The sequence below is a fragment of the Drosophila mauritiana genome, chromosome X (assembly GCF_004382145.1).
Source record: "Drosophila mauritiana strain mau12 chromosome X, ASM438214v1, whole genome shotgun sequence".
NCBI classification, from domain to species: Eukaryota; Metazoa; Arthropoda; class Insecta; order Diptera; family Drosophilidae; genus Drosophila; species Drosophila mauritiana.
The window spans coordinates 19,160,719-19,185,837 of record NC_046672.1 but is presented as its reverse complement, the minus strand read 5'-3'; the positions used below and the strand labels follow the sequence as shown (position 1 = coordinate 19,185,837).

Below are 25,119 nucleotides of genomic sequence, written 5' to 3'. Positions count from 1 at the left end.
AAAGAAATGTTGCTCGATCATGATAGGCGACAATTGGTATTTTTGTTACAATAATAACTTATATACTTTTAAAGAATATTCAATGAATATTCCCTCCAACAAGAAAAAGACATTGACACCAATGATGTGGAATCTTTTATTCTGTATCGGGCTGTAGAGGATGAACTCAAACCATATCAAAAGATGAACAGCTTGCTGAAGGAGCAGCTGACTCAGTTAAGTTGGTGAACTTTAGATTTCTATTTATGATTATTTTAAATAAACTTCAACAATAACTTGCATATTTTTTTAGGAACCGATACCTTGCGCCCTCCCTGCGAGTCGGCAGCTCTGAATGGCGACTCCGGTGCACCCAAACAGAGGACTCCTTGGAGCGCACCATCAGCCAGGTGGAGTTGCAGGCGACGGAGGAGGAGCCGACTAAAGTGGCTGGTGACTAAAGTAGCCAGGCTCATCACCGTTTCGAGCTGGTCCTGCATGAGTCCAAGGTGGATGCAGGTTTCCCCATTTGCAAATCCTCCGCCGGTCACTACCATCTTCTTCGCGCGTCACTCAGCTATTGTTAGCTGGGAAAAGTTGTACGAGATCGATTTGGACAACTATGCGGCTGAGGAGCTGGCGAATCACTCTGGAGGACACTGCCAAGTATCTCTTCTCCTCTTGCTACTGTGCGCATTTCTCGACAGGATCACGAGTACCTGCGCAGCTTTGCCGAATATGTAGCCCCTACGACTTGAACTGGGTCCATTCACCCACATGTCTATCGCGAGCCATAGCCCGGCTTCATTGCCCAGCTTACATTTAAGTTTTAGGTAGATAATCGACTTGGGTTTGGTTAGCGATGTCGATGGTGTTACTTATAACCAACTTATTATAGGTGGAATCGACCTATTTATGTATTTAACTGCAATCATCTAAGAGTCAAGCCAAGCTTCAGTCCAAACTGTGGACACTGATGACGTTCTCATTGCAACATACGCTGATGATACCACAGTTCTAGTCAGAAACTCCTCCCTAAAATGGGTGCAGGATTGGAACATAGGAAAAAACCAGTAGCAAATGAGCAAATTTTATGTTTTCGACAAGACCCGAAAGATGTAGGAATATAACGCATCTTGGAGCATTCATGCTGGAGCATAAGTCGTATCAAAAGTATCTTGAGGTTTTCCTTGACTATCCGTGAAACTAACTTTGGCCGGCATGCAGCATCCTATGTTGTCAAAAGCTGTGAAAATGTGGCTCGTGTCTCCTAGGAGCAAGCTCTCCTTAAAAAGCAAGGTGGCCATATATAAAACAATCCTCGTCCCGATTTGGGATACGGCTTTCAATTTTATGGAATTGCAGCTAAATCGCACATAAAGAAAATTCGTACAGCTCAGGGTAAAATACTGAGAACAATGTGCAATGTTTTTTGGTACATCCGTACTAGAGACATAGCAAGGAATCTGGATCATCTAGAACCCTGTCGTTAAAAATATCCCAATTCCTAGTATAAACTCTCAATAAATATTTAAATGTATAAAATATGTATCTTTTTTAGTAATTAAAAATTGGTAACGTTATGTCTAATACAATAGTATTACTAATTCCTATTTCTTAAACATATAATTGCTTAGGCTGCCTGAAGTAGTAGTACAATAATTTAATTCTACATGTATCCATGTTTTTAAAATTAAAATAAAAATAAAATAAAAGAGTCAACCCTGAATTAATATAAGCTACCCTGTCCAGTCTAAGCTTAGTTAGAAAAAGTTTAGGGCTTCCAAAGGTCTTAATGGTGTAAAATGTCAATAGCTTGTTTTCGGAACCAAATTAAGGTTTTGTAAGCAAAGCTGAATTTGAAAATGATTTTGGTTTTGTTAAATAGTAGGGTTTTCATATTGAAATATTTTATAACAGAGCTTTTAAATTTTACCGGCCAAAGCCCAAGCGTAGAGAAAGTTTGAAGCTCAAGCTGCCTCAAATTATTTCCATAAAGCTCGAGCTTCCTTAAATTATTTCCATAAAGAGACACTTTCATGTTCCGAACATTTTAGGACATAACATTCTATAAAAATCTCAGGTTATGGAAACTAGGGGTGAAAAAGTGGTTTATGGCATAATGTTATGTTTATGGCATAACATTATACACAAAAAACGATGAGGAGAAAAAGCCAACTTGCAATGAGAAAAAGCTTTTAGGGGTAAAAAGTCTAGTGGATCCTGTGTTTACATGTGGATACCATGTTGTGGATTGTTGGCAACGTAACTGGGTATAACAGCTTTCAGGGGTGAACATTCTTTGCTGTACACACAAAAAAACAAAAATTAGTTATTGTGGCATAAAATTGAACATATGCAATTTTCAATAATCCCAAGTTGTAGTTTTATGCAATGTTGAATGTTTTACTGTCCGAATTTGTTACATATTTATATTTTCAATTTTTGCTTTTTATCATACTTTTTTTGGGCAGGCCTTTTGAATACGAATGTGTCAATTGTATGTTTATTGTACTTTACTATACATTTTTTGTCTGCGTGTACCGCATCCTTAACTTGCCACCGAACGACGCATGAATGATGTTAAGTCCTTGTGGCACAAAATGCGCTACCTGATTTCCTTCAAACGTGATTGATTACTTGACTGATTGCATGAATTATTTTTATTTTAATCAAAGAAATACAATTGTTTTGAAGCTTGGAAAGCAGGGTATTCATTCCATATCCGGCGTAGAGTGAATAAGTAGATTTCCATTGGCAGCGGGTGGACAACAAACGGGGAGCAGCACGTGGCGTCCAGTCCAGTGCATCCTTAACATGCATCAACAGCAAGGCTGTTGGCAGTGGCAGTGCCACCGAATTTGTTTACTTTTCACAACATTCCGGCTAGGCGTGTGCGCTGCTAACAGCAGGAGCCTGCCGAGCCGAAGGACACGAAGGACACCCGACGTGGCCATGTTATGCTCTCGTCTAAGGTCACAGCGCCGACACGACATGCTGGGCCACGTGTCGCGCGGAGTCCGGCTCAGTTGCAGTTGGAAAGTCGAGCCCGCTCCTCGTGGCCACTGACTACTTTCTCGGCTTCCTCGGCTTCCTCGGCTTTCGGAAATGCCGTTGTGTTAGTTTGGACTGTTGTGCGGCATCGGACGCTCCTGCTTTCACAGCCATTCAGTCGAGTGCGTGGTCGTGAGCGAATCGGTCGGGGAGTGCTGGTGACATCAGTCCCATCCGCAGAGCCGCATCCGCATCCGTATCCGAATCGGAGTCTGAGTCCGCAACCGAATCCAAATCCGAGTTGCGAAAAATAGCTGCTGGCAAGCAAGAAGCAACAAAAAAACAAACAAACAAACTGCCGAAAATGTGCGTTCTTTGCAAGGAATGTGAAATCAATGATAAATCCTCGAACGCGTCGTAAAATCACCTCCATCATCTGTCAACATTTTTTTTAAAGGTGTTAGCCACGTATATATATAATATATATATATCCCTTTTTTTTGTACAAGTGCCATGTGCAGAGTGCCATGCGTATCCATATCCGTGGTGCGTAAAGTTCCTTGAGCAAGCGGTCAGTAATGGTGCAAATAGCTAAAGGATAGTGCAATCAGTACTCATGGTACTTTCTCCACTTTCCCCCCACTTTGCATCCCATTTAGAACACAAATCGGTGGTCGGTCTGGAGTGCTATGGGAGAGGCAAACCAGAAGACAGAGATTAGTCTCAATGGATCCAGACAATTCATTCGTATCTATGCAAATATTATGACTGGTGAGTGCCCAAGGAAAACCCCTTATCATTAGAAACCTGTGTTGATTGCCAGGGATTTGGCTTAACCATCTCAGCAGCTAACAAATGTTTGAAATTGTATCTCATCGCTCAGAAGGAAAAAATAAAAAAAAATTGTGAATTGAATTAGTATTACTTTTCCATTTAACAGCAGGAAACAGGATAAGAAATGTTGTCTTGTCCTGTGAGAATTCAAGGGACTTACAAACCATTTGGGTATTAATTTAACCATTACAGATAATAAAAAATAGTGCTTAAATTGAACTTGAATGAAAAAGCTGGTTGTGATTAAAAACATTTTTCCTACATTTTTTTAAGGATTCGAGAGAAATTGTAAGGACTTCTGGGCCAAAACACTTCCTTCTACCTGTTACATTAATTTTTCCCACTATGTGAGGCCATTTAAAACACAAAACAGCTTTATTTCCTGGCCAAAAAAACATATAAACAACTCAACAAATATTAAATTAAATGTTCGAGGGTATAAGATAGGCAATACTAATATTATGAACACTTTCGATATGGACTTGTAATATATGTACATACGAGTATTAATAATATTATGCCCAAATTAATAAGATAAGAAATGATAAAAGTGATAAACGGCTTGGGATGAAGCAAAACCGTTTTTGCAATGGCAAAATAAAATGTAATTTTAATTTATTATTAAATGATATCAAGTGCCAATGTAAATGACATGTTTATAAGTAAGCATAAATTGTTCAATTGTTCGGATTTCGCCATTAACAATTGTTTTTACCAAGAATGAGTAAATATTTTAAACGCTCTCTTTAAATCTCTGCAGTGCAGAATTTATTTTATTTTTTAAGTGCAAGTGATTAACAACATTACAAAAAACATACACTCGAAGGTAAGTGATAGAGCAAAAGTATTTTTAATTTAAGTTTATATAAATACCGCAGCTAGCTATTGCTTCGTTTTAGCAAACTTTTGCATGACTGAGTGAATTTGAATTAGGGGCACTCGAAAGGCACAAACATTGTTTAAAAATAGATAATCGCTGGTCGTATTGTATGTGTGTTGTTGTGTATATTGTGTATATGAAATCAGTTTGTTTGGAATCGCTGGAGTTCCATAAATGTTAAACGCGAAAATTGCAATATCAAGCTAAATTGCAGTGTTGAGAAATGTTCTAAGACAACAGAATACAAAATGAACTCGCAAATTAATTGAAATGCGGCACAGTATTGTAAAACATTAAATAATTAATGGAAATTTGCATCCTTGGGTTAAGACCAACAAACATCCTTAGCATCCGTAGCATTTTCGCCCGCTTCGTAGCAAATTTTCAATCCCCCAAAAAATGTAAGTAGATATGCACGCAATTCCATTGTAAATTCATAAAACATTGCTCCATTCCAGGGGAAAGCATGGGACATCCGAAAAGAAAGCACCACCTTTCTCCTCCTCAATTTAGACGTAGATATGGCGAGGGACTTAACCGTGGGGACAGGGTTATATGGTTATATGTATGTACTTGTATTGTACCAATCACTTGGGAGCAGCTGGCCAAGAACCTAAATGATAATGGACTGCCGCAGGATGTTTTACGGCCCCAGGGCGATGGGAATTTTTAAGGATGTTATCGAATAAATTTTGAATATAATAATCAGCTCTGCACAGTGCCGCTTTATCTGTCTATTTGTTTGCGTCGTAAGCGTGTACATCTTTATTTATTTATTTATTTGTTTTTTTAAAGTAAGCCCAATCTCTAGCAATTCTAGTTGAATGTAGTCCAAAATTTAGCTTTGCTTTAGCAAGCAGCAATTCAAATAGCTTTTAAGTCTTAATTACAAAGATCTTCACCAGCTTTTAGCCAATTATTTTCTTAACACCAAACTTATATGTTTGTATATGCTTGCTTTTAGGTCTATTTAATATATATATATTCGCCATAATTGACAGAAATATCTAGCAAATTAGAAACCAGTACAAATCCAAATCCGTACGTTACTCTGAATAATCACATTTTTAAAAATCTTAAAAAATCATTAACTCTTATTTTGAATTGTATCACTCAAATATATATTAAGATACATTTTAAATAAGAACGGAAGCCAGTTGCTGGAACCCGAAATTTTATACCATTGCATTTTTGACTTTTGTGAAACGATTCAAATGCATATTAGTAGTAAATAGTACCCTTTGCAATGGTAAATCTTATAATTCACATACAATACTTTTAACTAACATTTCCTTAACTTCTTGCCTGCATATCTTATCCACCAAGTAAATGCTTGATTAGAATTACTTATCACAGTGTATAAACTGATATATCACATATGTATATACCGATTTTCATAATGTACGGCGATTTGCAATTAGAGAAATATACAAAATTTGCAACAATAAAAAACAGTTGTATAATTTCTTCATTTTTTTAAAACTTCATCCATTGAATTTGACTTTTAGGCTAAAAAAGCTTATCTCCCGTAAAATTTGGTCCATATTTTATTTGCATTGTTCAAAGCTAGCATTTTGTATTTAATTATTAACTTATAAACAAGATATATTGCAAGTAGTGAGATATAACAAATGTGTATGTTTTTCAGATAGGATTGGCATTTTTCGAATTATGGGCCAAATAAAAAGAATCCGAAGGCCTACGATGGATTATTCCAGAGGTAAGTCGAGAAAGTTTTTCAAAGGTTATGGTTTTTTTAAATAACCCAGATATGTGTGTACATATCTTATTAGTATATAAGTCTGTATAATGTATTCATAATTTATAGAAGTTTGATATCAGCCACTTTATTTAGAACGGTTTTATAAAAGTCCAAATTGGTTATTTTTCATGTTGTTTTTATTAAATACCTATTTAATATGCAATGTAATTTGTGTGACTTACACCAAATTGTTAAAATTGCATGCAATGCATTCGATAAAATAGACATTTTAAAAAGTGAAAATTTAAATTTATTTCCAGGCCATAAACTCAAAGTTTGATGCGGATAAACATGACCACATTTGCATTTAATGGATTTTCCGGATCACGGAAATCACAATGCCCCTAATATGCGGCTGATGATATAATGCCAAATCACCGGAAATACAACAAAATTGTTTGATATTAAATAATATGAATAGTGTTTTAAATAAATGTACACCTTTAAAAGTATATTCTATGTAAACCATTGTGTCTTTGTGAACATTTTGCATTATTAGCACATAAACTAGTCATTTATTGAAAATCTTGTTTAGAACACGAAAATGTAGCTTCTGGATAAAGGGGAACTGAATTCACGAAATATTATTCAATGTCCGAAACCAAACATTAGCATAATTATTTACTTAGTTTAAAGCCTAATCGTTTCCTTTCGCGAACTAAAATCGTATGCAACTGTTCATTCCTTTGCAGCCTGTCAAAAATGGATCGGCCTGTAAGAATCGCACAACACTGTTGCAATTAACCAATTAAGAAAGGAATATACAATCAAAGCTGAGGAATATTAGACGTTTAAGGCGATACAATATGAGAAGTCGATCAAAATTAGAAAGCTAACGAAAAGCGTGGGATTAGAAGAAAGTCAATGGATCCAAAAAGTGACACGAATGCGCACGAACAGTAGTCCGGAAAGCAAAATTCGATTATCGACTATCGATATCGATTATCGATTATCAACACCAATATAAACACCGAAACACCAAAACACACCGGACGGACACCACAATCAAAATGCAAAACTATGGAAGTGAACTGAAAGGAGGCTGAGTCCCACTAACTACTAACTACCTTCTGCGCCCCCACACTAGATCTAGATCGCGGATATAGGCTATAGAATATTCGAACTCCAAGGCTCAATCGAGTTATGAAGAAGCCAGCACGCAGTCGGCCGGACAATCCATCCTGCCCTGGTCAGGAGAGAACGAGATCCATGAGCTTCCCACAGCCGCACTCATTGCCGGAGGCCACTGCGAACGGTGGCAGAATGCTGGTCTATGGCCTGGGACTTTTAATTATGATACCGGGTGAGTGCCCAGTCCAGTTCCAGTCCATCCCTCTCCATGTCCAAACACTTCCGGAAGAGAACATGCCTCATTGGGAGCGGTATTTATGTACATACGTACATAGCTAGCAAAATACGCTCCTGTGATTTATGGGTCACGATCATAATGCACCTTCTGCCACAAATCCTTGGGGAGTCCTTGTTAAGACGCCTTTTAACCTACCATTCCTACCATTTGCTCCATCTACCATCTAACCAGCTTGTGCGGCTGGACCCCATGAGAAGCGGCTGCTTCACGCCCTTCTGGACAACTACAACAGCCTGGAGCGTCCGGTGGTCAATGAATCCGATCCATTGCAACTGAGCTTCGGACTAACACTCATGCAGATTATCGATGTGGTAAGTGAATACAAGTAGGTGTTGGGAAATCCATGACTTTCATACGGGTTAAGACAGACCCAACTGGCATTGCCCAACTCATTCAATGTTTGCAATTTTAAAAAGTTAATATATCTTCGTTTATAATGATTCGATTTCAATAATAATCAGACTACGATTAACTAAAGGCCACCATAACATTGTATTTTTCAGGACGAAAAGAATCAACTGCTTATAACGAATATTTGGCTCAAATTGGTAAGTTTTGATTTCTGGCTGGAGATTCCTCACATCAGTCGTGGGAAAATGCCCGGGGGCAGTGTGTGTTGATAAGAATCCCATGTTGTCTACTATCAGGAATGGAACGATATGAATCTTCGATGGAATTCGAGTGAGTTCGGTGGTGTGCGGGATCTGCGGATTCCGCCACATCGCCTATGGAAACCGGATGTACTGATGTACAACAGGTAATTCACTTTGCTAAACATTCGCTTTTACTCGTATAATGCATGCCTATATGCCCTGTGAGTTGCTACAGTAAATCCTCGATCTCTAACGCCTCTTTCCAGTGCGGACGAGGGCTTCGATGGAACGTACGCCACAAACGTGGTGGTTCGCAACAATGGGAGCTGTCTGTACGTACCGCCTGGTATATTCAAGTCGACGTGCAAGATCGACATTACGTGGTTTCCATTCGACGATCAGAGATGCGAGATGAAGTTTGGCTCGTGGACCTACGACGGGTTTCAGGTAACTACTCAGTACTAGCTAGCTACTAACGAATAAGATCTACTTCGTGTATTTCCCAGTTGGACCTGCAGTTGCAGGACGAAGCTGGTGGCGACATTTCTAGCTTTATAACCAATGGCGAATGGGACTTGTTAGGTAGGTTAAGTGCTCCCAGCAAGCTAAGCACACTGCTCTATCTCCCATCTGATTTATTCAGACCGAAGCCTATGAAATGTTTCTTATTAATTTCGTAAATAATATCTCCTTCTTCTCTACTCCATCAACAAATCATGTGTCATTTTGAAAAAAAAAAAAATTATCAATACCATTTGCTCAAAAAAAAAAAACAACACACGTTAAAATGATTCGAACTTCAACTGACAGGTGTGCCCGGTAAACGAAATGAAATCTACTATAATTGCTGCCCAGAACCTTATATTGACATAACATTCGCCATTTTGATAAGGCGCAAAACGTTGTACTATTTTTTCAATCTGATTGTGCCGTGCGTACTGATCGCCTCCATGGCACTGCTAGGGTTTACACTGCCACCAGATTCTGGTGAAAAGCTTTCGCTTGGTAAGTGTCGTCCAGATGTTCTGGCCTGATCTCCCTGCCCTTCTATCTCTGTGCTCACGAATTTTCACAAACTACCAACTAAATACAAACTACAAACTATACCGATAACCGATAACCGATAACTGATAACCGATACGATTCGAGCTTAGAACGAAACGAACTTTATTACCTAGTAGTCGAGATTGTGCAAATTACAATGCTACCTTCATTTACTTCTTGTTTGCTTTTGTTTTTAGACATGCTAATGCATCTGGAGTATCTATTGGAATTTAATGTAGATCTTTTGCATGCGACTCTGCAACTCATTCTAGCTACCAACTTGCTCTAAAGAATTCTTCCCAGTGTTTCCATCTTAGAATATTTCCTCATGCTAATGCAGAACCACTTGAGCCAGTGTGAATAGCCTTTTAATTTGCTGCACTCGGTATTCGTTCTAATGAAATTCGTGGCAATATGTGTGACAGAAGTCACGTAGTGACGAAGCGCGCCGTGAGAAGCCCCACGATTTAAAGCGTTCGTCACCATGTTTTTACTTAGTCAAAATGTGACATTGTTTGATTAAATTCTGTTGATAAGTTTTTTGGCTCAAGAACCGTTTCTTGTGTAAAATAATAAACAAATGTGAATCCCTCAAAAAACAGATTTAACAATCTAATAACGAACAAATCTATTTAGTGATATATTTTCACATATATTTGAGATATGTTAAGTTTGTATTAGATGTTTATTAAATTGAAAACTTGAATACCAACTTAAAAACAGTTTTGTTTAATTTTTAATCTCGAAGTACTTAAAATCATATACAATATCATTCTCAATTTATATACTATATTTAATTTTGTTAAATAAATAAATAAATAAATCATTCTCAATTGTTGCACATATTTCCACGAATATTATGCATACGTGTACTGAGTTTCGGACGGGATCTGGAAAACTGATCGTGAACTGAATGCTTGTATAAAGTATAATTGCTAGGAAGGGGGTGAGGTTCAGTGCAGAAAATACGGTAGTAGTTTTTTATTGAAGGCAACGAAAGAAAGGTCATAATGGAAATGGCGACCATCCAATAAACCTGGCCAAGACATTGGACATGCAAAGCGGCAGTCGCAAATTCAGGATCATGAGGAGCGGCATCAGCAGGATCACTGGTTATTACAATAAACTATTTTGTTAACGTAATCGTAATAGTGCACGCATTTAATGTGTAATAATCGTGGCAGCGCCTTCAACATATTCCATTGACTAACAAATGAACTTTCGTCTAATTCCATGCCGCCTTCGCTCCGTTCGTTTGGTCTGCCCAATTCTACTGCGAATGCTGTGAATACTGTGAATCGTGTGAATCGCCGAATGAATCATATTGATTGAGTGGCGCTTCCACCCCGTGCTGCTGCCCACTTTCAGGAGTTACAATTCTATTATCGCTTACAGTCTTCCTCAACATGGTGGCCGAAACTATGCCGGCGACCTCCGACGCGGTACCGCTGCTCGGTAAGTAGATCGTGGCCAGGATAATGCATACCGCCAGTCTCAATATCAATCTCAATCTCAATCTCAATATCAATCTCAATCTCAATCTCAATTCAAATCTACGTCTGACTAAGTTTCTAAACTAACGCACCACTCTCAACTCATTCAGCAATCATTAAAGACTCTTCTTTCCGCACAGCTTTGGCGTCTCAGCGTTGAAATAAACCATCACTGATTTTATCTTTTGCCTTTCTTATCAAGAAATTATATTTCTCTGTGAATTGGGGCACACATAAAGGGCTAAACTTTAGCTTCCCAAAATAAAAGAACCCATAATCATCTTGTTACCCCTTGAATGAAGAATCCCTACCCAGCACTATCATAAGTACATACACTGAAAGAAGTAGGGAGTTCAAAGAACTACACGCATGCTTTTCGAATTTATGCCAACGTCGCATGTTGTTCAATGTGTTCTTATGTTTTTCATTATACAAAAGAGCATATGCAGGGTATAGAAATTTCGGTTAGAGTATTTAGTTTATGCTCGATACCCGATTGTTCACTTTCAAAGAAACGGAAATTAACATCCAGCTTAAAAAGCTAATATCTGAAAGTGATAATCACTTTCCAAATCATTGATTATCCCACAGTAATTATATTCTAAAACAGTTAATGAGACTGTAATTGGTTTTCAATGTTTTTTATTCACTATCAATCAATATTGATAGTTCATTTCATTTTTATATTAAAATCAAGAAGATTGATACCATGTAGTAAACGTCCGTGTGAATAAATTAACTAATTCAAGTAACTAATACTTGAAAAACAAATACAGCTTGACTTGTAGATTATTTTATATCATTTCAATTGCTATATTTAAACTGTTTTTAATTTGAAAGCAATTTATTGTTTCACTGTTGAAATTTACTTTGCATGGCAGCACACAGTTAGATAAATATTTTATTAAATGCCCTATTCTCGCACATTTTGCAACCTATTATTAACACTGTACAAGTATTTTGACCACGCAATGAAATATAAAACTCGAGTACACACTTTTATGAACTCAAATATTAGTTTTTACTAATTTAAATATTCGTATACCTGTTGTATGCAGCCAAAGTAGAAACATTTTGTTATGAAACTCCAAAGAAAACTGGTAGGGAGTTTTACTTTCTGTCTGCTCCCTGAGCCACAGGTATATTGTTTATACATATTTTTGATTTTCCAGTATTGTATTTCTTGTTTGACTACGATTATCGTGCAACATACATACATACACTTATGGATTTCATTTGTGCAAACTCATTTGGGGAATTTCAAGTCTGTGCAGCGCAGACTTTCTGTTTACTTATCCGTTCGGTTTTCTGTTTGCATTAAATATTAATTTCAATTGATTCGTTTTGGTTTTCGCCAGTGAGATTTCCCAAGGACCACTACCACATAATGTATGCGAAAAAATGTTCTTGTTGGCATGAAGGAACACAAATGCCCGCCTGACTTTTCCATACGTCAAGCATCTCGGACTGAGGAAAATTGGTTTCCACGAAACGAAATCAATTCAACCCTTTCCCACTAAGCGCCACGCAAATACACCGTACACACTCGTACACACATAATCACCCACCCACCCACACGTATATGTTATATATAGTAACACCGATATATGAGTACACCGTTGTAATCCGAGATCTATAACCTTTTTCCATCCATCTGCGCCACAATATTTTATGTATTTAATATCCAAAAGCACCAACTAGCTGACATAGGATCTAATATAAACGTATATCCAGAACAGTCGGTTTGTCTGAATTCACGGCGATTAAGGTGGCAGAATTTCCACATACAATTAAGCTTATGTAATCACTTTTCAATACCGCAACTTTATGTTCAAAATTTGTGTTTTCTAAGTAAGAAGACAACGTCTTAGAAACACGCGACTCGAAGAATCTTGTTTCCCAATTTGATTACAACTAAATTGACGATATTTATTTGATGATATCTAATAACTGATATTTTGCTTTAAAAACAATGTTCAAACAATTCTCGACGAGTAACTAAAATGCTTTCTTTTTGTTTATTACTTATGAATACTTTAACATGGGCAAAAAACGAAAGAATATAAAATTAATTTACAGGATTTCCGGTGACATTTTTCGAAACAAAATGTTTTCTTTGAACCAATACTGAATCTTAACATTTAATTCAGCTTTAAAAACTTAAAAAAAACTAGAATATTAATGATAATAAAATACCCAAGATTAAAACGAATACAAATCTGAATTTGAAGGCCACTCAACTTGCAGACTTCTTAAATTAATTTATTTCGATGGTGTTTTTGTAGTTTGTGAGCTGTACTGGAGTATCATTATTATCATAGATGATTATTAGAATGGAATATATATTAAATTTGTAACAGAATCCAATACTTTTTCGCATATTGTGGTGTAGATACAACCTTCAGCCGAACGATTCCATTTGGTCAACAAATCGTGTTCTTACCATTGCATTTCATTTAAGCTCCCAAAAGTCGACTTTAGTTTTCAAAGTCGATAGCATTACTTTGAAATATCGATAGATTTATTCGTTGTTGCATTGCTGTTTTCCATTTCACAATAGCTGTTTTGTATGGAAAAGCATGCATATAGGTCTTGATCTGAATCAAAATCAGCATCTGATCATTTCAAGAAATTGATGTGTTGTGCGGATGCCGTCTTCCCTCTTCTTTGACTTTATCCTTGTTGATAATACTCTTCTGAAAGATTTACTCCACATTGAAATGTAGTACATATTGCTATATTTATTACGCTATTTCCAAAGTAAGACTAACTAACTAACGAATACAATCGATGTACACATAACTACTAAATTGCAACACTGAAATATTCGATTATTATAAATATGCATACATGTATGCATTGTGTTTCTACGGACTTGAAATATACCCTATTAACAGCTCACTTTATTTATAGCTATATTTGAGCCATAAATAGTTATTATTCCATTCACGATAAATTAATACTAATAGGTAGGAGGTTTTTTTTTCATCTGCCAATAGAGCGAGAACTAACTACATGATTTACGGTATTACATCTGCAGTCATAATTTTTCCGCAGACATCTCTTACATCTTGGACATTTGTTTTATGTTGGCTATTTATGTATGGTTTACTATCTTAACTTTTCGGTTTAACTACCCAGTAGTGTGGTAAACAATAAAATAAATATATTTATTGCTCCGTTCAATTGTTTGGGCAATTAATACCAAATAAATTTATACACCATAGGCTAGAAGAACTTCCCTCACACTTGTAAATAAAACACAACAAATCGTAACGTATGACTTTCCCACAGATAAATTGTTAAACACAATTTAACGGAAATGCAGTAACCTATTTGTTATTACTTATCCTGTGAACAGGTATTGGAATTCTGCCAACCTTTTCCGTAAACTACACATATGTATCTCAAAGATGATGGCCCTTTGGCTATTTCAGGCATATACAATATTATAACCATCAATAGTTTGTTTTCACGTACCAATAGAGCTCGGAAAAACATCTGTGTTGGGGGTGAAATCTTTTATTTATATCATAGAAACTCTATAAACATAACACATTTTTAGCATAGTGTCTTATAGTCAGCGAACTCGACTTTTTTACCTTATATATCCTTGAAAATAAAATAGTTAAATATAGAAACCAATAAATCAAAAGCGTCGAAGTGTGTTTAGGCCAAATTTCCGAGTGGTTTACCTTAAGCTTTTACCCTTCAAAATCAAATACTGTGAAGCCCATGCATTTTCAAGCTTACTTGCTGCTTTCCCAACTAGTGACGAGAGTTAGTAGCGAGAAACAATCGATGGTTCTCAAAAAGAATAACAAAAGTAGCGAATACATAACTCATTTGATATTGCCATCGATGTTTTTCCAGCTCTGTTTGCCTTGTTTTTTTTTTTTTTATTTAAAAAATGAGCGAAAAAAAATGAATTTATTCAGTTTTGAATCCTGACTATTTTTTGATTCAAAGGCCATGTTTTTAATCCCAGTTTTGTATTATTTTATTTTTAGCCCATATGCCCAGATATTTATTTCGTTGTAACTTAGCAGATTTTTGCATATCTTAGAAAAATCATACTCAAGTATACTTGAAAGAGTATTTGCAATTCATACGCTCAGCGAAACGTGTGTGCCCCAAGAAACATTTAAGCCAAAATTGTACGTACGCCCATAAGCGTTTAATTCTCATGTTCCTCAAGCCACTTACAAAATCATCAAAATACAAGGTCATTTCAAAAAAAAATCAGATCAGATCAGATCAGATCAATGAAATTATTCGAATGGCGAAGTGAACTATTTTTTGACCAGCATATGGCGAGTAAATTTGAAGAGTGTAAAGTAGCAAAGCTACAGCCTAATTTTCCAGCAAACCATTCACATCTATTTGTTCATCAGTGCGCATTCTAAAAACAGATGACATCTATCTAACATCAATTACTAATCCAAACGCCCTAATCAAGCCAATAAATGTGTACTAATATCATTCTAATAAACCCCATTCCAAATCTTTTAATTCCCACATTAAATTGCAACAACATCGAAAAAAGAAAACCCGATCCAGAACAATAACAATAACAATTACAATAACAACGAACCGTGTGGTAATGAACACAGACAGAGTTTAAAAAACATATATGCATAAGTCGAAAACTCAACTCAACGATTAAGAAAATTACCAATTAGATCTCGATTTTTAAAATAAAATGATGATTGCGGATAATTGGTTGTACACGCAGTAAAACGAGCAAATGGTTGACATCACCCTGCATTCGAATTTAAGGCGTTAATTATATATTATTTAATATATATATATATATACGTGCATATATATGTATGCTTCGCATCCCAAAAACGCCAAATATCCACATCCAGCTTTGAATCGATCAATTTCGGGAATGTCAGCCACTGATGAGTTTTGGTTGCTAGGAGGAAGTGCCATCGGAGGGGGGGTGGGTGTTTTGGGGAAAGTTTTTAGTTAATTTCACTCGAACAATCTGTGCGAAACGCCCCCTTTTAATATTCCGCCCACACGGCCGAGTTTTATTCAATGGCAGCAAAAGGAAATGGCAGCGATGCCAGCACATCCCGCGTACGTTTTCTATCCCAAAAGTATCATTTTGGATTTCGCGGCCTAATCCCTCCTCACCCGACCCCTCATCCTCCCCCCCCCCTCGATCCACCACCCCCACTGAATTTTCTTTGGCATTTTACAAAAGTGACTTCTTCATTTTCCGGCATCGATGTGTACAAAATGAACTTTAAAGGGTCGGCGAGACTTTAGTAAACTGCTTTTGTATTCACGAACCTCAATATTTCCCCAAAACCCCACCACCTCCCCCCACCCCCCACTATTTTCAGATACACACAGGCAGGTGGGCGGCCGGATTTAGCTTATGATTTTTGGGCCTAAAAATGTGCGTTTCGCTTTCCTTTAATAATAAATGAAGTCCCGATTCAGTTTCGGCTGTGGAATATGTCGTGGTATTGCTATACTCGTGGTAATCAAGAGCAGATATTTCGCAAGTAATTTATCACAAATTCGATTCCTTGGCCTACGTATTTGATTATTTAGGCATTAACTAACTACTTATACTAGCTTACACACTCTTACATACATATATATTGTATATTTCCTAACAATTTGCTTCTCGATTCTCGTGTTGTTCTAACAAAGAGCTAACTTATTTTTGTATAATGTCCATAATTTTGCTTATTGTGTTATAACCTTAACTAATCTTAACAAAATAAAGTCCTAGCTACAAAAGCCTTTGATATGTATCTTTAAGATGTACAATTTCTTCATCTTTTTGTTAACAACTAATCCATTCAATAACTAAATGCTTGCTAAATATGAGATAATAATACCGTGGTATATCAGAATGGTTAATCCCAAATGGAAAATGGAAAATGGAAAATGGGAAATGGGAACACGAACACACCTACACTATATCTTCGTTTATGCGTGATCGATTAGGAACTAGGTTAAGAGAAATGTGAACCAATCGAATACTTTTTACAAGTTTGTGTAATTTTTGTGTCCTTCTAGGAACTTATTTCAATTGCATTATGTTTATGGTGGCCTCATCAGTTGTGTCAACCATACTTATCCTCAATTATCATCATAGAAATCCAGATACGCATGAAATGAGTGAATGGGTAATATTTTTATATTCAAATTAACTTTACTACTTTCATACATTGTAAAAAACAAAGAAAAAGAACGAAACCAAAGCGATATGATTTTCTTTCCACATATTTATCACAACATACCGATTATGTTTCGAATTTTTGCATTATTCCACTGCTAAACATATGTATATTTATTGTTTGTTACAAACGTGTTTTGGCTTACCAAAATAAACCGATCATTTTAAATCAATCAATTTAATTGTAAATATCTAGGATACCAATAATAAAAACATCCGTTTGCATCAACCCATACTTTTCGCCCATTAAATACACCGAAACTCAATCACCCACCCACAAAAATTCACCAGTGACTTGCAAGATATACTCAAGTAAAGCATGAGAGACCAAAATCGAGTTCCCCATCCGTATACATATGTATGTCTTCAACCAGCTAAACTACCACTAAACTTCCTTAACTAACTAAATAAATACCTCTTTCCGCAATGTTTCCAAACTAAAGATCACAAGCCCATATACTTAAGAGTTTTAAACACACTAATCGGTCAACTAGCATTTCAATTGGAGAAATATACTCGTAAATTGTATCCGAAATTCACACAAAGTGGTTGAAATGATTTTCACTTAGAGTTTACACTTTTCGTACACTATTGATACTTGATTGTTAACTGACTGTCTTCAAGCGGATTTAAGCTTCATAAGCAACTAATCAACACTACAAATGTTGGCCCATAAACATACAATTTCTGATCTCAGCTGTAAGAAAGTGTTTAATTCTGATTTTGATTATTTGCAAAATAGGAAGACAAACTATTAATTCGTTTTAATTCAAAATCAAATGCTAATTTAGATTATTATACATTCAGGTTTTTACACAAGTTCATTAATAACTTCACTAAAAAATAATTTCTCTACACTTTAGTAGTTTTAAACACAAACACAAAGGCCGTTTGAAAATCGAATTTAATCTCAAACATAATCTCTATTTTTTCCTAAAAATCGAAGTGTATCTCTATTCTGTCAACGCTTTCAGAACTTAATGTAAATTAAATCTTTAATCTTAAAACTGGCAACATAAATATCATATTTCTTTTAATTTTTGGCGACTTGTAATTAAGTACTACCAACACTTAAAACAAATATTAAAAAAGAAAGTGAGGAATCATTTTATTTATATATTTTTCTTAAACGTTAACTACTTATCCTCAAAATTAATCAATGGATTGCAGGTATGTTCGTATAATGTAAGATTCGATATATTGCCATGCAAAACCAAAAGCGAATGTTATTAATGGTAATCAATTTCCGGATCAAACCATATTTGTTTCCACTCCAACGAGAGGATTTTCAATTCTGAAATTTATTACGTAATTTATGAATTTGTAGGTAAATTGTGTATTTACTGTCTTTGAATCGTCTGGTGATTGTGATCAAGATTTGCGACTAAAAAGGATAAAGGCCCAAAAGTCACATTTCAACCTAATCAAATTAATTAATTAAATTAATATAAATTTCAAAAATAATTTAGCAAAATCGATGCAATTAAAACGAATTTTTAATGCAAGATAAATCAGTAACAGTTTAATAACTTACTAACTACAAAAATGCAACCCTGCTCCAAAGTGGAGTCCGACTTATAAACTACTTTTGGATAAACCTTGACAGAGATTATTTAATTAGGTATTTCCCGGGAGTTGCACTCCCCCTATAGAGCTGTTGATTTAAAACTCTTAAGCATTTAACCCTTGATAAAAAAAGCTTACCCATATAACGTTCATATGGGGGCTATTACTTCAGACCCGAGTAAATACAGTAGCCATTATTAAAGACCTAAATTCATAGAAGTTTAGAACATGAAATATGGATGAAATCGTTTGTTTTTACCCCTCTCTGTTTCATAATTAGTTACTAAGACCATTGACTGTACTTCCAAGAGAGTACTGAATACAATGTTTTGCAAATGTTTAGAGCCACTTCATTCATATACCTTGATTTCCTTTTTTGGTTGATGTTCATGTTCACATGTTTTTCCACATACTAACTTACATACTTAAGAAATCGTCTACCAACAACAGCATCAATAATCACACAAAAATGTTTATTTTTCAACAAAAACTCTGGCCAACAACTACAACTACGCAAACCGGCAACTCAACTACTTTCAACGCAAATGACTCAACTCAATTGCCTCTTCAATTGTTTCTCTCTCTATATATATATATATATATCTTCCTCTTTCTACATGTGTATCTCTCTATCTCTCTCTGTTACTTTAACTATTTAACAAAAAAAAAAAAAAACAAAAAAAATATATATTCAAATATCAACATGGCGACCACAACAACGACGACAATTGCACGTGTCAATAAACTATACAACAAAAAACCAAAAACCAAAATCAATCGTACACACTCATCATCGCTGTCCCACAAAAAACAAAAAAAAAAAATACTCATAATTACCAACAACGAACAACGTTTTAAAAAACAATCGCTAAATATCTGTACGACGAACTGTTAAATAATCCCGAAACTTAAATAACCATCTTTTTGTTCATCCTCGTTTTCATGCTAATTCAACAAAACTTTTAAAATTTAAAAATCTTACAACCAACAACAAAACAAACGCACCTGAAAAAACAACGATAAAACAAAACTTAAAACACTAATCATGAATTAAAAAAAAAAAAAAAAACTAACATAAACCTAAATGGCATTCATGTTAAAAAAAATACTAAAAATTCGTATTGCTATTATTTTTAAACGCATTACCCAACTACACTCCGTCTCTCTGTCGAACTCGCACACACAGATAAGAGTAATATTCCTTTATTGGTTACCTTGCATATTGCGCATGCAAAGACCCGGACAGGTTGGCTACGAATGTCCGCCGCCGCCCTCTTCTTCGAGTTCCTCCAATTCCGGCGAGAAGAAGCAACAGATCCAAAACGTTGAGCTCAAGGAGAGGTACGGTCGCCATGTGGCACCTCGCAGCACAATGCCCCCTCTCCCCCCACCCCTCCCCCAAACACTGCGGGTCCCTAAAAATGCTTCTAAAAACTCTCTGTGTACTACTAACCCGAAACAGATCCTCCAAGTCTCTGCTGGCCAATGTGCTCGATATAGACGATGATTTCCGATGCAATCATCGATGTGCCAGCGCGACTTTGCCCCACCAGCCCACATATTACAGGACGATGTACAGGTGAGTGGCATTGCAACCCTGCTGCACGATGAATCAGCGATGAATGATGTACATGCTATGAATCAGCAATTTTGAAGTACATGTTGTGGCACTTCCTACTGATTCAACAGCTGTTTCACCGTCTATCTACAAACGAAGCTATATTTTATATTGAAAAAAATTGTAAATTTATGCCAATTTTGTCGTTCAATACTAATATGTTTCTATTTATTCATATTCAATTATTTTATACGAAATTTGCCATGCCTTTCTAACAGTGTAATAACTGTTCCCTGCACATAAGTTTTCTTTTCTTTAAGATTGATTAGGATGCCACAGAAGTAATCTACAGAAATTTATTCAGAAGTATGTTAGTTATTTCTGTAAAATCATCTTTATTTTATTATATGTACACATCTAGCAATTGGAATGTGAAATGAAATCCCAAGTCTGTGGTGTAGATTAAAATGGTAGATTTTGTTAAAACTGCAAGTGCTACCGTTTTTGTGAGAAAGAAAGTAAACAATTACATTTGGATTACCCCGTTTTCAATGGAGGAGAAGGCACTTGATGGCAGGTTTCTGGACTTGATTGCCCAATCTAAGACATTACCATAACTCATCCACAGGCAAGGGGACGACGGCAGCGTGGGACCCGTGGGACCAGCTGGTCCAGTTGTGGACGGGCGTTTGCACGAGGCCATTTCCCACACCTGTCTGACATCCTCTGCGGAGTACGAGCTGGCGCTGATACTCAAGGAGCTGCGTTGGATAACAGAACAGGTAATCAAATATGTAGTTTGATGGGGAGATTCCGAGCTATAGAAGCCATAGAATGAAACCCTCTGGCAAAGGTGTCGAAAAGTATGCTACATTTTTTTTTTAATTTTATTAATTGGAATTTTGCCCATTTCAGCTCAAAAAAGAGGACGAGACAAGCGACATCACACGGGATTGGAAGTTTGCAGCCATGGTCGTCGATCGTTTGTGCCTTATTATTTTCACCTTGTTTACTATTATAGCAACCCTCGCTGTCCTGTTCTCAGCGCCGCATTTCATTGTGAGTGGAGTCCTTGGATGAGTTACCCATTGCCAGGTCACAAGAATGTTTGCCTTCCCACTCATTGCAGTTCCCGTAAGCGGAGGAGCGATGCTGGGAGAAGCGGGAAAAGCGGGAAAAGCGTGAAAAGTGCGAAATAAGTGGGAAAATGGAGCGGAAAGTGACAGGTGGTGGTCGGCCCGAGGAGTTTTGCGGTTGTATTGTGAAGTATATGAAGCCAATCAAAATATTAGGAACAGAAGCGAACACGAATTCAACAGCCCGAACCTAAGCTTTTCAAACTGAAATACTTTGACAGTCAAAGAGTTTTGCTATTCAACATTTTTATACTTTTAAAGATGTGTCTGATGGTTATAAAAATATTACAATGAATTGAGATAGTAACGTATGTACGTATGTGAATGCATTTTGTATTGAAAAAACACCAAAAAAAAGAAAAAAGAACACCAAACGAAAACCAAAATAATGTCGGTATAATACAATAAATTTCCGGGCAAACATAAATGCACGTTGCCGTGTGCATTCAACTTGCCCCTTAGTCACAAAGCAGAGGTTTCTATATCTAAATCGAAAATCGAAAGTTGCAAGTCGCTCGTAGAATTGCAATCCACCTCCCCTCATTTAGCCGATTTGAACAGAGAATGACATTTAAGGATATATATACAGCTTCACACTGTTGTTCAACTGAATTAGTATCTAAATACGATAGAATAGTCTGTATGTAGCATGCGAGGCATTTCGAAACCTATGTTCACTTTGTACTGCATATTGGTTCTATCAAGTTTTACTTTCGATCCCATGCTATAACATTTTGATAGACAAAGAACTGTATACACACAGGTGTGTTGCTATGATATAAAATGAATAAACGACAGAAGACTAGCAATACGCAAATCAATCACAAGCAAATCAAATGCAAATTGAACGCAAGCAAAAGTGAATAGTGAATAGTGGATAGTGGATAGTGAATAGTGAATAGTGAGTGAATTGCTGGAAGTACACTGCAATAGGAGAAAGTCATTTATCTGAAATGATCGCACAATAAATTCATAGATACTAACAAGCCGAGTCGAAATTGAAACGCAGCTGGACAACAAATCATAGTTGTGAAATGCAAAACAAAACCAGGCTAACAAATACATACGAGAATACTATTGAGAAATAAGAAAAAAACAAAAAACTTGCTAAAATTATCGAATTGCACTCCGCAAATAACCGAAAGAAAACAGCAAAAGCTGCAAACACAAGACACTGATCGCGATATGCAGTGCGTACACAGGGAGAAATAATTGCTAGCCATTAGAGGAAATGAAATACATACATAGATGCCTATAGCTACACACATATATCACTATACCACGCCCAATTCATCAAGTCTTTCCTGCTGATCGTTCAGCGGTTAAACGGTGCTTCAATATATACGGGTGCTTCATAACTAGGCGCCAACATAATTTTAACTTGTATAGTTAATGCTAATTGGCGCAATCATCAAATCAATCAAAAGGTTCCGTAGAACGTAAAGCAATTTAACGCAATGCTAGTGTAGTCAATTTTGGAGTCCAAGCAGCCTCGACAAATTTTAGGCCTTCACATTCGCAACTTGGCGAAAAGTATTGTGTATTGGCGAATATTGTTATATAGCCGATATTTGTAGCGCTTTCAGTCAGTACTTTCCGAACAGTGAAACTTCGCAATGAGGAAACCCCACACTTCGCTGGCCCAAAAGTTTTTTTCTATCCGAGTTCACTGACTTGGCGAGCGAGCTAACTTATCTCAAAAAGAAGAAGCCAACATCATTTGGAAGAAACATAAGCTAAAATTGTATGATAATGTTAAACACAAGTATAAAGTTAACTATTTTTAAATGAAAACAAAATGAAAAATGTGTGTCAACAGCAACGAATGCCGAATATAAAAAGAGCGTTAAATGAAGATATTTCGAGAGAGTATAGTTTTCAGAGCGGCAGAAGGATCGATCGCAGATATTCATTGGATACGAAAGAAATATATATCACTACAGTCAAACTTCCATAACGCAGGCGGGCTTCTCTATTTCGTTGGCAACAATCTAAATCGAATCCAATCAATGCCCACGAACCACGGGTCACCATAATCGCATTTCTTTTTTTTTTTTTTTTGCTGGCAGATGGCGGTTTGTGTTATCGAAGTTCGACTGTATCTTTGAATTCCCAAAAAAAAAAAAATAATAAACAAGTGCAAGCTAGAATACAAGTTAGATTTAACACATTTTTAAACTAAAATTAAAACAGCAAAAAGTTAACAGAAAATTCATGAGAACCGTAAAAATTTAGAATAAACAAAAAATATGTAAGACCGAAACTGGAAACAATAAAATGTTTACATTTTAGCTAGTGCAAATCGGGCTTTTCAATTTGAAACAGCTGGCATAACCAATGGGATATTTTTGAGTTAACATTTTACAAAAATAATAATAACAGCCTGCTTGTTTTTATTATTTTGCTACAAATTCTATTGAAGGTAAGATTTTTATTTAGTTTTTAAGCGTAACTTTGAGGGTTGCCACCTCGTTTTACTGGTGTGTGTCTAGGCTGTCAACATGCAAGCGTTTTGTGTGCCGCGTGTCGAAAGGTTTGGAACTTAGGTTTCTTATGTGCTGCCAGACCTGCATAGGTTTCAAAATGAAGAATGTGTAACGGCCATTTACAAAATATTATGAAATAGTAAGTTTTTATGTTCCTGTGCGTCTATATTGATACATATTATTATTGAATATATTTAAATTTTACTATTTACTTAATGATTTCACAAAAAAACCGGAAATCCATTCAAAAGGTTAGTTATTTGAAAGCAATTGGATAAAATAATGCAGAGAATTGTTTCTCATTATACCCGCATGAACTTCAAGATCTCAGGAACTAGAAAATCTAGAAGGTTGAGCAAGTTTGACCCATTCTACCGCTACCACGCCTACTCTTACGCCCACAACTGCCACTCTCAGACCTTTGAAAAATGCTTTTGTATTTTTTCATATTTTCATTAGTCTTGTAAATTTCTATCGATTTGATAAAGAAAGACTTTTTGCCACGCCTTCTTTACTGGAATATGGTAATAGCTTTGCATCTCAGCCATTCGATGCGTCATGCAATCGCTGGTAATTGGATAGTTGGGTCAGTGGTGTGGAGTGGACTCCGACTCCAGCGCGGACTGGAAGTTCGCCAAGTGTGTGACAATGTGGCGAAATTAGCTGCTGAACCTGCCCCTCCTCATCGCAAATATGTAATTATCGCATGGGCCCTCAGCATCGGTCGCGGTATTATTCTCCTCGCTCTGATCTCGGATGCAGGGAACCGGTTAATGTCGACTGGCCTGCCCGAACTCGGCCAATAAACTAACCGCAAATATGTTGATTCCAAAAGTTGAAGACAACACCGCCAGCCCCATCGGCGTTTGGACGCCGCAAATATGTTGGTGCAGTTGCAGTTGTGGATTGGGAAGACGACAGCCATTGTCGCATACATAGCACAGATTTTCAATCGACAATTTGAGTTTGAACTTGAAATTCTCAATAGCAATTTAGATAGGAAGTGAAGTTGTCGCACTGCGACCAATAGTGCCATTAGATAAACACAGGTGGCGCTAGGTTAACACTCTATTATGCCAGCGCCATCTACATGTTAATTTTTTTTTAAATACTTATAATTAATACAACAAATGCTATTAAGCCCCTTTTAGAGTTACACAAATCGACAAATTTGTTAATCAAATTTGACAATACTTTACTAAGTTACTATAATTGGGGTT

The 25,119-nt window shown here is 36.4% G+C and overlaps 1 protein-coding gene across 6 annotated transcripts; it reads left to right on the top strand.

Annotated features, from left to right (window-relative positions):
* The first annotated feature begins 3,006 nt into the window (after positions 1-3,006).
* On the top strand, positions 3,007-23,527 carry LOC117147242 (neuronal acetylcholine receptor subunit alpha-7). 6 transcript variants are annotated; one of them, XM_033314058.1, is made up of 16 exons: positions 3,023-3,544; positions 3,633-3,744; positions 7,142-7,752; positions 7,990-8,129; positions 8,322-8,366; positions 8,466-8,575; positions 8,678-8,858; positions 8,918-8,993; positions 9,222-9,416; positions 10,824-10,910; positions 16,994-17,103; positions 19,906-20,060; positions 20,182-20,298; positions 20,906-21,059; positions 21,193-21,336; positions 21,407-23,527. In XM_033314058.1, exons 3-16 carry the CDS (start codon positions 7,593-7,595, stop codon positions 21,413-21,415), a joined length of 1,683 nt encoding a protein of 560 aa, XP_033169949.1. In that variant the 5' UTR covers positions 3,023-3,544; positions 3,633-3,744; positions 7,142-7,592; the 3' UTR covers positions 21,416-23,527. The 6 variants fall into 6 exon arrangements, with proteins under 6 accessions (XP_033169953.1, XP_033169950.1, XP_033169952.1 ...); XM_033314057.1 differs by lacking the exon at positions 21,407-23,527 and having other exon boundaries at positions 3,020-3,544; positions 21,193-21,357; XM_033314059.1 differs by lacking the exons at positions 20,906-21,059; positions 21,193-21,336; positions 21,407-23,527 and having other exon boundaries at positions 3,009-3,544; positions 19,956-20,060; positions 20,182-20,274.
* Positions 23,528-25,119: the final 1,592 nt, after the last annotated feature.

Bases quoted from the DNA above. Each gene is read 5' to 3' on its own strand.
- LOC117147242 (XM_033314057.1), top strand. From the start codon at position 7,593: ATGAAGAAGCCAGCACGCAGTCGGCCGGACAATCCATCCTGCCCTGGT. The intron at 8,859-8,917 runs GTAACTACTCAG...TGTATTTCCCAG, and splicing joins GGACCTACGACGGGTTTCAG to TTGGACCTGCAGTTGCAGGA. The intron at 8,994-9,221 runs GTAGGTTAAGTG...TTCAACTGACAG, and splicing joins TGGCGAATGGGACTTGTTAG to GTGTGCCCGGTAAACGAAAT.